At 35.5% G+C, this 14119-nt stretch overlaps 2 protein-coding genes across 8 annotated transcripts; one reads left to right on the forward strand and one right to left on the reverse strand.

The window, feature by feature from the left end:
* Positions 1–671: 671 nt before the first annotated feature.
* LOC21389871 (ABC transporter G family member 22) lies at positions 672–8729 on the forward strand. 4 transcript variants are annotated; one of them, XM_024174831.1, is made up of 12 exons: positions 672–786; positions 1159–1219; positions 1648–2085; positions 4318–4388; positions 5086–5321; positions 5651–5806; positions 5947–6130; positions 6402–6710; positions 6847–7134; positions 7309–7593; positions 7700–7807; positions 7943–8728. In XM_024174831.1, the coding sequence occupies exons 3-12, from the start codon at positions 1650–1652 to the stop codon at positions 8162–8164; spliced, it is 2295 nt and encodes a 764-aa protein (XP_024030599.1). In that variant the 5' UTR covers positions 672–786; positions 1159–1219; positions 1648–1649; the 3' UTR covers positions 8165–8728. The 4 variants fall into 4 exon arrangements, with proteins under 4 accessions (XP_024030599.1, XP_010110448.2, XP_024030600.1 ...); XM_010112146.2 differs by lacking the exon at positions 1159–1219 and having other exon boundaries at positions 7943–8434; XM_024174832.1 differs by lacking the exons at positions 672–786; positions 1159–1219; positions 1648–2085 and adding an exon at positions 4555–4628 and having other exon boundaries at positions 7943–8729.
* Positions 8730–8843: 114 nt separating this feature from the next.
* On the reverse strand, positions 8844–13757 carry LOC21389872 (prolycopene isomerase, chloroplastic). 4 transcript variants are annotated; one of them, XM_010112147.2, is made up of 13 exons: positions 13028–13757; positions 12069–12275; positions 11886–11985; positions 11616–11698; positions 11423–11479; positions 11178–11330; positions 11001–11079; positions 10726–10874; positions 10487–10621; positions 10066–10179; positions 9486–9596; positions 9286–9394; positions 8844–9024 (listed from the first exon to the last, which is right to left on the reverse strand). In XM_010112147.2, the coding sequence occupies exons 1-13, from the start codon at positions 13496–13498 to the stop codon at positions 8951–8953; spliced, it is 1842 nt and encodes a 613-aa protein (XP_010110449.1). In that variant the 5' UTR covers positions 13499–13757; the 3' UTR covers positions 8844–8950. The 4 variants fall into 4 exon arrangements, with proteins under 4 accessions (XP_010110449.1, XP_024030604.1, XP_024030602.1 ...); XM_024174836.1 differs by having other exon boundaries at positions 12069–12281; positions 13027–13080; XM_024174834.1 differs by having other exon boundaries at positions 8945–9024; positions 9286–9362.
* Positions 13758–14119: the final 362 nt, after the last annotated feature.

Raw genomic sequence — 14119 nt, forward strand, 5'->3', positions numbered from 1 at the left:
TCACTACCTAGGTGGTTCACATTGCTTATGGTTTTTCATATAAGAGGAAGCACCTCTTGACAATAAAATATTTGTACTTCCAAGGAAATGAGTTATTAGGTTAATTAATAGAATATAATTATTAATTATATATAATTTGTTATTCAAAAAATGAAAATTCACATGTCATACTACTAGTAGGAGATATGAAAATTTTGATAAACCCGATAAATTTTAAATTTTTTTAATGTTGTAACACTTATGGGTTGGTGTAGCGGTAAAGATGTATTTTTTTCTTCTCCTCCTAAGATGTTTGGAAATTCAAATCTTAACAGCCCCAATATAAAATGATTTGCCTGGAACTAAGCTCTTCCTTCGAGTAGAAAATTAGGTGGTCTTTTTGTTCTATTGATGGAGGCTTGAATTTCTTCTATGAAATGGGGATAGGGTTGCGATGACACCAGTGATCCTCTCTCTGCTAGGAGGGGGAAAAAAAAGTCTAATATATATTGTTCATCAAATTCTATATCATGTGGTGTACGTAATTTATGGATAACTATGAGGGTTCTTTTGGTAACTTAGTACCGACCCTCTTTATTGCTCCTTATAAAGAAGTGGATGCAGCATAAGAGGTGTCACAGTTGAGCACATTAAACGCTTCGGAAAAAAAAAAAAAAAAAAAAAAAAAAAAAGCAGTTCTCTTTAATCATCATCTTCTTCTTCCTCCTCCTCCTCCTAGTTTCCTATTCTGTTCTTTCGTTAATTTCTACTCTGGCCATAATTAATTTCCTTTCTAGCCAAATTAAGGTACGAAAATCACATATCTCATAATGGTTTTCTCATTCCGTTAATTCAATAACCATTATATATATATATATATATATATATATCATGATTATAACCGAGGACTAGTTTTTCAGTTTTATTCCCCCACCAATATTATATATATAGTGCTGTTTGCATATGTATATATGTTTTATGGTGTTGACCAAACTATATAAATCTTCTTTGATTTGTACATTGTTTCATTTTCCTTCGTACAATGGAACACATGATTAATGCATTTTTTTTTCCTTATCTTAGAAGTAACTGTTTCTAGTGTTTTATGATGTGGGGTCAACTAGCTTCTTCTTGATCTTATTACCATCTCAATAATTTCCTTTTCTTTTTCCTGATCAGATAAAGAATATACATCAGTCTTATTAATCTCCCTTTCCATTTGTACTACATGATCTAAAAGGTAATTTTTGATCAAAATAAAACTAGCTAGATTCTACTCATGATCATCTCTAACTTTTCCTAGTCATCTTTATCTCTCAAATGATTTAAACACAAATTGTTAAGGAGCAATATTGAGCTCTACATTCTCTCCTTGTGGTTTGGAATGTATTTCTTCTTCTTAATTCATACCTCATAAATTATGTAGACCACAAATATATTTGTATATATATATATATATATATATATCTCTCTCTTTTAACATATTCTTAATCTCCTTATAAAATGCATGCAAATAAAGTTCTTATATATCCATATTTCAGTTTTGTTCAACAGGGTTTTGTAGTTTTTTTTATTTAATCTAAAACTCAAAAACACCAAATTTAGTGAAATGGGTAACAAAAACATTTTATAAACCTTATTGATATTGATTTAGTGTTTTTTTTTTAGATATGGAGAAAATGAACAGTAATAATAACAACAACAACAGCATTGGTCTTCCACCGTCGGGATCATTGGCGAGGACAAAGTCCGACCAGCTGGTGGAGAAGGTGGCGGCGGCGTTTAAGTCTCCTCCGGCAGCTCAAAACGACATCGTTGCGGCTTCGTCGGGGGAGGCGGGCAGCGGGTCCCTGTTGAGGAAGTCGAGCCGGCGGATGGTGACGGCAGCGTCGCCGGGGAGGAGCGGGGGAATCGCGGCCAGCAAGAACACGCACATAAGGAAGTCAAGGAGCGCGCAGATGAAGTTCGAGCTGGACGAGGTCAGCAGCGGCGCGGCTCTGAGCCGAGCCAGCAGCGCCAGCCTCGGCTTGTCGTTTTCCTTCACCGGCTTCACCGTCCCTCCCGATGAGATCGCCGATTCCAAGCCCTTCAGCGACGATGATAACCGTAAGCTCTAACTAACTCCTTATTTGTTTATTTATTTATTTTATAATAAATCTTTTTTTTTTTTGGGCATATAATCAATCATTTGTAATTACTTTCATGTATCTCTTTTTTGCATTAATTCAATGTCCTTGAATTCTGAACTTTATGTCAGCTTGACCTTCTTTTTTTTTTTTTTTTTTTAAATATATATATATATATGTTGTACTGTTTAGTAAAATTTTTCGGAAACAATTTTTTGGTCTATTCGTCTATAATACTAACATAAAGTTTACGTGTTACCATCTATAATTGCATAAATATTTCAAATTTAAAATGAGTATGATCGGTTCTTGTCCTAGTGACACTGAGGAGTTTGTGTGGGATGAGATTTAAGTAAGGAGTTACGGGTTTAATCTCTTGTTGTATTAAAAAAAAATGAGTATGATCATGATAGTAATTGGTACGAGCATGACCGCGAATTAGGTAGTCAAAAACAATAAAAAGAAGAAAAGGGGCAACTTACTTGAGTCTTTTTCTTTTTCAGAGTATATGCTCAAGGAATTAAATTGTAAAATAGTGTAGCATAATAACATATTATTCCTTAGGTCTTAATTTTGAAAAAACTTACATGAGTTGTTGTTGTTTATTTTATTATTATTATTATTATTATATTTTTTTTTAACAATTTGATCGATACAATACATCATGTTCCCAGGTTCAGTTTTTCCTTCTTTTAGTATGTCATAATAGTTTTATGGAAATTCTATAGGGGGTAATTAAGATGTCTCAGTCTAAGTATAAATAATACTCAATAGTCAAATTTTCACAAGATTCTACTTTATCTGCATATTTTTCAAGTTTGAAATTATTCCTCTATGATTTAATGTTCAGAAAAAAAAAAAAAACAAATTTGTAAAAAAAAAAAAGGAAACGAGAAAGAGGAGGAGAAATTATTGCTGAATTTGGAGTGGGTTGTCTACCTTAGAAAAACCATATTCTGGGTAATGAAAGAAAGACAGCATATTGGTAAGGACTGGAGAAGGGAGAGTGATGAGGAGTGATTGATGTGAAAGTGAAAGGCATTGTTAAAATGAGTGAGAACCATGCAATTGCACGCCAAAACTTTTTGATATAATTCACTCATTTTTCTTTTCTTATATTTGCACTCGCATTTTCTAAGAAACAGCCATTTTATGACTTTAAAAAAAAGTTTTTGTACACAAGCCTATATATATATTCGTTTATATATATATATATATATATATGAGAAGAGTATATGATTTATAATATAGTTTTGTATAAATTTATTATTTATGTCATTCTAAATAATTAGATGTCATTGTGGTCTTTTATTTCACTTTATTACTTAAATGACAATTATTTATTTTTGAGTAGAGTGGTATAAATGATATTTTTTACCGTCTTATCTCAAGCGGTATTTTTTATATTTTTTTTATAAGAACAATGGCATATATGAAAATAAATATTTTCTTCATTAATAAATATTCAAACTTCTGGCCGCGACCAAGCATGGGCATGTTTTTGACTGGTCTGACGACAAATAAAAATGAGTCGTGTGTGGTCCCATAATTAAGAGAAAGTGAAACCATATATACGTGTATAGTTTTTCTTCATTTTGAAAGAGAAATTATGTATGAGTTAGTTCTTGGGTGGCAAATGATGGGAAAAATTTGGCCCCCCCAAAGTCTTGAAATTGACTAATTATGTAATGTAAGTCACTTCATTGAGCCGTTTAGATTCTTAATTTCATAGATTCTTCAACTACCTCTTTACCAACATAAGACTTTTGCTCATCTAGGATTGTTATGTGTGGAGATTAGATTAGTCAACACTTGTGTACTCTTGTTGGTAGAAAAGGGAAGAATCCTATTTATCTCTTGACATTTTTCTTTTGTTCTTTTCTAATAGTTCCAATCCCAAGTCCTAATTTAAAATTTAAAAAAATATATATATATATATATATTCTCGCACTTTCTCTAGCTGTTTGAATTAAGAGTTATGGGAGTCCCAAATTCTACCAAGAAAAATACTTTTTGGTTCTTGTCTTGTTTATTTGTTTGACTATGAAAGAACTTTAGGACATGAACTTCTATTGAAGGACATCAATGTTGAACATCTAAGAAGAAAAAAACATCTTGGTCTTTGGTCCTTACTACATCATATCTACAACTTGATCATTGCTTGGCACACAAGCCATTCTTTTGACAAGGAGCTATAATTTGAATATTGCAGCTGAAGATCTTGAAGCTGGCGTGCGAAAACCGCAATTTCAAAGTGAACCTACATTGCCAATTTATCTCAAGGTAAAGGAAAATTCAAAAAGGAAAAAAAAAAGAAGACAAAACAACAGAAAGAAAGAAATCACTTGCAAAGCTTTCTAAATCTGTAAAATGTGTGTACCGGTGTTCAAACCTCAAATGGTGGTCGATATAGTTCAAGAATTTGATGTGATACTATGTATTTGGACAGGCAAAGAAGGAGATTCATGATCTAGGCATCAACTACGGGAACCATAGAACATGGCTAGCAATATAGCAAAATTGGTCAGGTTCAGTCTTGTACGGAGTTTCATTCTATATGACTTTTGTGTACAAGACTTGCCCTTCTTTCCAGCCAAACAAAATATCACTTAGGACTTTTACACTTTTCAAAAAAAAAAAAAAAAAAAAAAAAAAAAAAACTAGTTTAGAGACCTGCATTAAGGCTAGGAAGGTGTCCTCATTTGTTTACTTTTTTTTTTTTTTTTTTTTTTTCCGAGCCCTGGGTTCAGAACCTAGTACACGCTCCGGGACGTTTAATAAAAAATAGTCACCAAAAGCATGGGATTGGAAGGAAGGAAGGGTACGGAAATCTGATACATCTTTCTGCAAAGTAGTTGTCTTGATTTTCATTGCAAGTGTCTGAAAATGTTTGAAAGAATTTGTTAGAAGAATAAGAAGAAGAAGAAGAAGTAAAGATTGAATGTTGTAAATGACTTGTTTAATTTGATCAAATATGCAGTTCACAGATGTGACATACAAGGTAGTAATCAAGGGAATGAGAGCAAATGAAGAGAAGGACATATTGAATGGAATAACTGGGGCTGTAAATCCAGGAGAGGTTTTGGCATTGATGGGACCTTCAGGTAGTGGAAAGACAACACTCCTAAACTTGCTTGGAGGGAGGGTAATCCAGCCAACTGTTGGAGGTTCAATTACGTACAATGACCAACCATATTCCAAGTTCCTAAAAAGCAGGTTAGAATCTTAAAAACTTGTTTATAAATCCCCATCAGTCGAGTTGCTTAATCTTCGTGATTACGGGAATAGCCTGGTGGTGATTCCACCCGCGAGTCCACCACAACGACTAGAGTTCAAATTCCCCACCCTCAAATTAAAAAAAAAAAAAAAAGTTTTGCTTAATCTTCTAAGAATAGACTAGTTTTCTTTAGAGAATCTGCATAATTGAATTTGAGAGGGGAAAAAAGGTTTCTATGATTTAGTCCTTAAATTGAGTTTCGTATACTTTACAAAATTATGCATATTTCATGTGAAATTGTGATGAGCAACCAATTGATGTATTGCAGGATTGGATTTGTGACTCAAGACGACGTTCTGTTTCCTCACCTGACGGTGAAAGAAACGCTGACATACACAGCCCTCCTACGACTGCCAAAGAGTCTGACGAGAGAGGAGAAGGAAAAACGAGCAATAGATGTCATCTATGAGCTAGGCTTAGAGAGGTGAGTTCAATTTTTTCCGAATATAAAAATTGCTACAAGCATAAACGTCACAGTTTTCCCAAGTATTAGACATAGGAAACTAAAACCAATGCTTATAGTATAATCTTTAAAAGCTAAACAAAGACTTTGAACATGAACAGATGCCAAGACACTATGATTGGTGGCTCCTTCGTCCGCGGAGTTTCTGGGGGAGAGAGGAAGAGAGTTTGCATTGGCAATGAGATCATAATAAACCCTTCTCTTTTGTTTCTTGATGAACCAACCTCTGGCTTGGATTCCACAACTGCTTTGAGAATTGTTCAGATGTTGCATGACATAGCAGAGGTATGTGATCTCTGCTTTGAGTAAAGCAGTAGATTGTATATACTTGTATTTGTCATTCAAAGCATCATTTTTGTTTCCTTCTGCACCAATTCGGCCCAAACTTATCAGTGTAAGACAACTTGGACCCCAAATTCTTAATTTTGACAAATGAGACCCTAAACTTGAAAATCTATACCAATTGCTGTCCTATAACTAACAGATGTCAATTAAGGGCATTCGTGCATTCCATAAGAATAAACTAATATGCTAACTTGTTATAATTACATGGCAGGCTGGAAAAACTGTCATAACGACAATCCACCAGCCATCGAGCAGACTATTCCACAAATTTGACAAGCTGATCCTCCTAGGGAAAGGGAGTTTATTATACTTTGGAAAAGCATCAGAAGCTATGGTTTACTTCTCATCTATAGGATGTTCCCCATTAATTGCCATGAACCCGGCAGAGTTCTTGCTGGATCTCGCGAATGGAAACATCAACGATGTTTCTTTGCCATCAGAACTAGAGGACAAAGTACAAATGGAAAACTCAGATGCTGACACAAGGAATGGAAAACCGTCTCCAGCAGTTGTCCATGAGGTAAATTCTTAAGCGCACACAAAAAAAAAAAAAAAAAAAAAAAAAAACCTCTTTTGGTAACTGAAAACTGAAACTTCCAAACAAAGCACTTACATTAGAACTCATGTATTAAATGATGTTTATAATGTTTGAACAGTATTTAGTGGAGGCATATGAGACAAGAGTTGCAGACAAGGAGAAGAAGAATCTTATGTTTCCTCTCCCCCTTGATGAAGAGATCAAGTCAAAGGTGTCGAATCCGAAAAGGGGATGGGGTGCAAGCTGGTGGGAACAGTATTGTATACTATTCTGGAGAGGGATCAAAGAAAGAAGGCATGACTACTTCAGCTGGCTGAGAATCACCCAAGTTCTGTCCACTGCAATCATTTTGGGGTTACTCTGGTGGCAGTCAGATGGCCATTCTCTTAGAGGCCGGCAAGATCAGGTGAAAAACAAACAGAAGCTTCTCAAAGCATAAAAGTTCACTAAAATTGCTATTCATGTCCATTCGGGTCAGTTCATGTTAGAAAAAGTATTCCCGAACACGACATGTTTATTGATCGTGTTAATTATGTCAACCTGATTATGACCCAAATTGTGACCCCAATCCCACATGCAGGCCGGGCTGTTATTCTTCATTGCTGTGTTCTGGGGATTCTTTCCTGTCTTCACTGCCATTTTTGCGTTTCCTCAAGAAAGAGCCATGCTGAACAAGGAACGAGCCGCTGACATGTACAGATTAAGCGCATACTTTCTCGCAAGAACAACAAGTGACCTTCCACTTGACCTGTTACTCCCCATACTCTTCCTTCTTGTTGTATATTTTATGGCAGGCTTGAGGCTCAGCGCCGGACCCTTTTTCCTAAGCATGCTTACAGTTTTCCTCTGCATTGTAGCAGCTCAGGTACGTTCCTCTTTTCATCTATAACTCATTCTTTCTCTCTTCTTTACTGCACTGCTTAGTGATAGATTTAAAGAGCAACTGAACAAAATAATTGACAAAAACACAGGGACTTGGGCTGGCTATTGGAGCCACACTAATGGACATAAAGAAAGCAACAACTCTGGCTTCAGTAACAGTGATGACCTTCATGTTAGCTGGTGGATTCTTTGTGAACGTAATCCACATTTTTTTTTTTTTTTATACCTAAAATTTCTTTTCGTACAATAGTTATTGACACATTTTTTGACATTACATTTAGAAGGCCAGTTCAACTTGTACAAACAATAATATATTCTCTTGAAAACCGCAGAAAGTTCCGGTGTTCATATCTTGGATCCGCTATTTGTCTTTCAACTACCACACATACAAGCTTCTTCTCAAGGTGCATTACGGCCACATCACGCTCGCTGTTAACGGACTCCAAATCGACTGCGGCTCAACTGAAGTCTTTGCCCTGGTAGCCATGGTTTTCGGATACCGATTCTTGGCTTACCTTTCTCTACGAATGATGAAGCTTCAATCTGGTGCTTAAAGGGGCTAACATTTCTCAGAAAATAGAAGCAGTTACAGATTTGGAAATTGTTCCGATTTTTCCGGCTCTAAGGCCTATGTGTGCTTAGACCCGAGTTTCATATCAACTAGAGAAAGCTAGTAAGGACTGAGCTGAAACTTCTGCATTCCGTGAGCTAAAGGATTTGTGAAGTTTCCTAATGTAGCAGGTGACTAATACGAGTAAAAATTGAAGACAAGCTCATCAGAGTACAATGCAAAAACATGACATGGAGATATATATATATATATATATTTGCTCAATATAAGACTAGAGTTAACAGGTGGTACTTGAGAAAGAAATTGCAGTACTTTATATATCAAGTGTAATTGACCAAACTTAATTGGTTGGTTCATTTAGCAACCGATTTCTAGAATTTTCTTGTCAATTGCAAGGATGGAAATGTAGCAAGACACAAGTCTTTGTGTAATCTCTATCAATTGATTGAAACAAAATAGTAATCAAAGTAATCCCTCTGTTATTCAAAGAAAAAATAAAACTGCCTATGTATACATTTGACCATCATATCCAACTCGGAAATAAGACCACTCTATAGTATTTTCTATACAGTTCTGTATACATATTTTCCTTATAAGACATGGATGAACAAAGTTTTATGCAGAAAAATTGTTGAAGCCAATGATTGGGCTCTTGATGAAAGAATGGAGAGATCACATTAAAGTACTGGAACCCACTATGTTTCACTTTGCAAGAAATCTATGCTTTTTCATGTACAATATTATATTTTTGTATTTCCTGAATGCTTCTTCAAGCTAATGTCCTCAACCAACCAAGAGTCCGAAGGAGGACAGTGTCCAATAATGGAGACTTCTTCTCGAGCCCTGTCCGAGAAAAAAGTCAAGTGAGATAAGAAGCTCTTAATAGGTATAGTAATTTTGTCTTGCTGTATTTCAGTTGGTGGTTTTGTCTTTCTATAATAGAATTATTGCCTAGAAAGATGTTGATAAAATTTAGGTACCACCTTAATCTTGCCTAACAATATGGACTAAATCATATACAAAAGTACGGCAGATTAATATTTGTTAGAAGATAACTAGAAATATCTCTACACAGTTGAATGTTCATATAGGTATTCGATTTACCAAGATCAGCAGCCACGCGGTGAGCACACATTACTCCTGAGAACGCTACAGCTATAACACCTTGTCCCGGGAAGCAGCTATCACCAACACAGTACAGACCATCTATGGCCTGCGGTTTTCATTAGTGCATGCAAATTTGATTCAGCGTGCTTTAAATAACTACAAAGCGTAAACCATCAACTAGAGTTTGAACAACTTACTGTTGTATTGAAAGGCATTCCCAACAAGCCTTTAGGAGTTCCACGCGGCATTGGTCCATAAGTTCCCTTGTCACGAGCCAGGTACCGCCTGTGTGTCTTTGGTGTCCCCACCTATCATGATAGGAAATATCTTTGTATGGAGATACCATTGTGGAAAACGACAAAGAGTGATCGGATTCAGAAAGCTCAGAAAAACAAAGCTGGGTAGTCTTAAAGTGAACTGCCAAGATAGATAGGAAGTAGAAGAGGCGGATCGAATATAGTCCAGAATTTGTAGAAAATCATTTGCTGGCAATGGCAGTCAAATTCATGCCATGGTTTTAGAACAGCATAAACCTTCAGGAGATCCAAAGGAACTAAAATTCAATACCAACACTTGTAAGTTAAAACACAATCTGATTATAAAATGTCGTTGGCACTTATAGTTGATTTGGTTTTAAGATTTTGTGTAGGTGGTTTATGAACATACAGGACTTTTCCCATGAATGAATACAATTAGTTGTACGTTGACATAGCACGATTGTGCAATTTTTTTCAAAAAGCTGCAGTATCATTTTCTAATATCAGTGTTCAACATTACCTCCTTAAAATCGATGGATGATAGCAGTCCTGGAAATAGTTTCTTCTCCAATCTGCTAATAATTTCATTTGCCACAAGCTCCTTCTTTTCCTCATATTCCTTTCGAGAAAGTCCCTAGTAAAGAAAAAATCCAGCTCAGTTCTCAGAGAAAAGAACACATTTCTTAATACTCGCAAACGGGCTGGGAAAAGAGGGCGGGTGGGGATTAGGAATCAGGATCAGTTAACTAATTATTTTCAGTTTTTCTTTTAGCAAAAAAAAAAAAAAAAAAAAAAAAGGGAAAAAATTTTTTTGCAAGAAAAACTTAGGAATAGGGATGATTTAATAAATTTTTTTTTTTTTTTTTTTTAAAAAAAAAAAAAAAAAAAAAAAAAAAGGGAAAGATATTTTCTAGTTTGTCTTCTAACACCATTAGAGTTACCTCCCAGTCCTCTATGGAAGATGTTGTAAATATGTGAAGAATATGGCGTCCTTGTGGAGCCAGTGACGAGTCGAGAACTGTAGGAATGCTTAAAAATATGCTTCCATATGGCTCCTCTAGTCTTTTCCAGTCACTCTAGAAATGATCAGGCACGAGAGAGAAGGGAAAACATCAACTAGTTGTTTGCATTCCAATGCACTAGAAATCTCCATCAGACAAGGCCACTTAAGTTTAAATACCTCAAGAACAAAATGATGGCAATCCGTATCTGGTGGCAGAACCTCAGCTTTAACTCCCATGTGAATGGAAAGAAATGATGGGGCCTTCACATAAGCTTTCTGAAAATTTTCTTCTTCTTTTGGTAGGTCATTTCCTTTCAACAGCTTTCCTGGATAAAAGCAATGATACAATTTTACAAACAATGCCAAGCAACCCAGAATAGAAAGAGCACCAAATATCATAATATATAAACTATAAAAAAAAAAAATCAGTGCTCCCAAAAAAAAAAACTGACCAAAGGTATCCCATCTAGTAGCATTTGATATTATGGTTTTGGCAAAGAACTCCCTCCCATCTGAGAGCCTCACTCCTACCTACACAAAGACTAAAGATCATGTAACTAGCAGAATCATCTTTTAGCTTATATTATCGATATTCAGCGACAGGTATCTAGGAGTAAAGTTGAACTCACAGCTCTGCCTTGGTCAATTATAATGTTAGTCACATTTGCCTTGTAAAGTATCTCACTTCCCTGCTCAACAAGGCCTTTTGCTAAAGACTTTGCTATTCCACCAACGCCGCCAACCGGGTAGTTAATTCCACCATAATGCCTATCACACAGGACCTGATTCAAACACATACAAGAATTTTCTCTTAAGGCCAATGGTCCTAGGTTTTGAGAAAGTGAAAGGTCCAGAAAATACGTCGAAAGCTTACCATGCCGGCATTTATCATTGGCGTCTGCAGAGCATTGACCGTACTCACAATAAAACACTGTATATCCACCAATTATCTCTGTGAGAAAAATGGGGTAGACCATTTGTGGACTCTCCAAAGGCCAAGAAATAAACAAGGAACATAAACTTTGCAACAAAAATTCAACAAGATCACAAGTGAAACTTTCACTCACCTCTGCGTCTATGAAAGACAACAACTGAGGATCTTTAATGTACTTTCGAGCTATGTCTCCGGCATTTTGAGGCAAATAGTAGGCTGCAGAGGATTATAGCATTATGTAAACTGCAAACTCATATTGGAATTATACTACGAATAATACCCGTCCCAAGTTCAGAATAAAAAAAACAGGACTTAACATGCTTTTTACTTATTTATTTTACTTTACTAACTAACCAGAAGATAGTGCAAGTAAGAAGATTTATATGCCAGCATCAGTAATTACCAAGTGTCAAGCACTCGAGAGGCTTCTTGAAGAACTGCCCGAAAAGGTAGATTGGCTCCTCAAGTGATTTCAGCTCCAACGAGTTCAAGGAATTGAAAATCTAAAAAACATGTTTACACAATTTTTTCAAAAATGCCCAGAAGAAGTTGCAGGCAACTCTAGGAGACAAAAGAAAGTATAGACCTTCCAACATTCACTGTAGAATTTAAGAATGCCTTCCTTTTCATGGGGAAATTTACTAGTAAGTTCGGCAATGAATTGGCTGTACTCTTTATGCACTCGCACGGATAGGTTGTTTGGCAGATTGAAATGGACTGTTGTTGGATCAGGTATCACTGGCATCTCACAACCAACTGCTTCCAGTGCTTGGGTTATCAAATTTAGATTACCCTGTTCAGTGTTCACATTAAAGTAAAGAGTTTAAAAGATTCAAATTCTCTAGTAACAAATGATAAGAGCAATGTTATATATACTATCTATCTATGTGTGTGTATTTATGTATATAAAACACGGCACAGAAATACCACAAATTCACTTTGTGGACAGGAGGAATTGAACCCCAAACTATATGGGAGCAAGAGCAATGAATGATCTTCACAGCTGTTCTTGACCAATTACAGTTTTACATGCCAACTATGGGCCCCACAGATCACTAAAAAGGACCTAAACATTTTCTTTATTTTTGATTAGTTAAAAGGATTAATTTTTCTAAGGCATTAATAAAATATATATATATATATGTATGTATGTATGTTAAAATGACACCAGTTTTGATAATTTTCTTTCATGTCATTGATACGTTAATAATCACCACAAGTAATAGTCTAATTACTGAAATTATTAAAATAATTTGACATGAGGATACCACGAAATAGAATTATCAGAATAAGCACTTCCACTTAAACTACATTTGGGATATATAACTATAAAAAAGTTCACTCATGTTCAACTCTTAGTTCACATACATATGAAAAAAATGATAATAATAATAACAAGAAAGAAAGGCCAGAACGCCCTGTTCAATTCGCACGTTCAAGTTGAAAATTTAAATCGAAAAGTGATTCAACAAGAAATATTGTAGCAAAAAATTTGAGTTGTGATTCAAATTGTAAAAGCAACGAGGTCTAGACTAGAAAACAGACCTTATCACTGAAACCAAACATGACAGAAGAGCCAACATCAAAAGTATAGCCATTTCTCTCATAATAACCAGAGCTCCCACCAGGAATCACATACTTCTCCAAAGCCAAAACCTTAGCACCCTTCACTGCCAGCTGTGTTGCAGCCACCAATCCCCCTATTCCCGACCCAATAATAATGGCATCATAATAGCATTTCTCTCCTCCTCCTCTCTCCACAGCTTTATCCAAATTCAGCACTGAACTTGACGACCTCACAATGAACTTGCAATTTTTTTGTCTTGGATTTGAACTTTCCAAGGGACCCACATGAAGCAACTTGCTTTCTGGAGTTCCAAGTGAGGAAATTCTGCGTTTTTGGCTTCTGGGTATGATTCTTTTCAACTGAACGCCATGGGAATGATGTTTGAAAGTAATCAAGTGGGCTGAGTTGTGGGGACTGGGAAATAGACAAGGGAAGCATAATTCAGCCATGGAAAGAGAAGAGAAGAGAAGAGAAGAGAAGAGCAAGAGAAGAGAAGTGGAGGTGATGTGACGGGTGGGTTAGGCAAGCTAAACCATTTATAATTGGTGGGTAATTGGGAGAGAAGTGAGTGGGGTTGTTATTTGTGATTCCACTCGGAGATTCCTCAAGAAAATGGGACAAAAAAGGCCACAAAGATTAAAGAGAGTGGGTGTTTTTAAGGTTTGTTTTGTTTACAGAACCGTTAGATCCGCCTCAGTTGGAATTTGCATTTGATGGCCCCTAGGATGGCCAAGAAGCTTACCTCACACCCTTGAATACTAGCAGTTGGGGGTTCCCAGGCGGTTTGGACAGTGAGTTAATGGATTTAAAATCATGTTTATTTGTATTTTTTGTGAGAAAAATATTATAGCGAATCATAAAATATTATTTGAATTATGATATAGATTTTTACTCTAAATGTAAGTATTTAATTTTAAATTTTTACAGTTAAAAGCTCTCAAAAAATATCACATTTAATTTTTTTTAATACAGTTAAAAACTCTCACATCTAAAAATTTTTAAATTTGCATGATTTTAGTAATTTGTTTCATAAATTTTTTATTTTGACAAATTGCTCACTTAATTTGTAA

The sequence above is a fragment of the Morus notabilis genome, unplaced genomic scaffold (assembly GCF_000414095.1).
Source record: "Morus notabilis unplaced genomic scaffold, ASM41409v2 Scaffold1280, whole genome shotgun sequence".
Classification (NCBI taxonomy): Eukaryota; Viridiplantae; Streptophyta; class Magnoliopsida; order Rosales; family Moraceae; genus Morus; species Morus notabilis.

Coding starts and splice junctions, on each gene's coding strand:
- LOC21389872 (XM_010112147.2), bottom strand. CDS start 13,498: ATGGCTGAATTATGCTTCCCTTGTCTATTTCCCAGTCCCCACAACTCA. Junction 10,622..10,725: donor GCCATCATTTTGTTCTTGAG/GTATTTAAACTT, acceptor GATCATTTCTAG/AGTGACTGGAAAAGACTAGA. Junction 9,025..9,285: donor CCGCGTGGCTGCTGATCTTG/GTAAATCGAATA, acceptor TTTCTCGGACAG/GGCTCGAGAAGAAGTCTCCA.
- LOC21389871 (XM_024174831.1), top strand. CDS start 1,650: ATGGAGAAAATGAACAGTAATAATAACAACAACAACAGCATTGGTCTT. Junction 2,086..4,317: donor CTTCAGCGACGATGATAACC/GTAAGCTCTAAC, acceptor TGAATATTGCAG/CTGAAGATCTTGAAGCTGGC. Junction 6,711..6,846: donor CTCCAGCAGTTGTCCATGAG/GTAAATTCTTAA, acceptor ATGTTTGAACAG/TATTTAGTGGAGGCATATGA.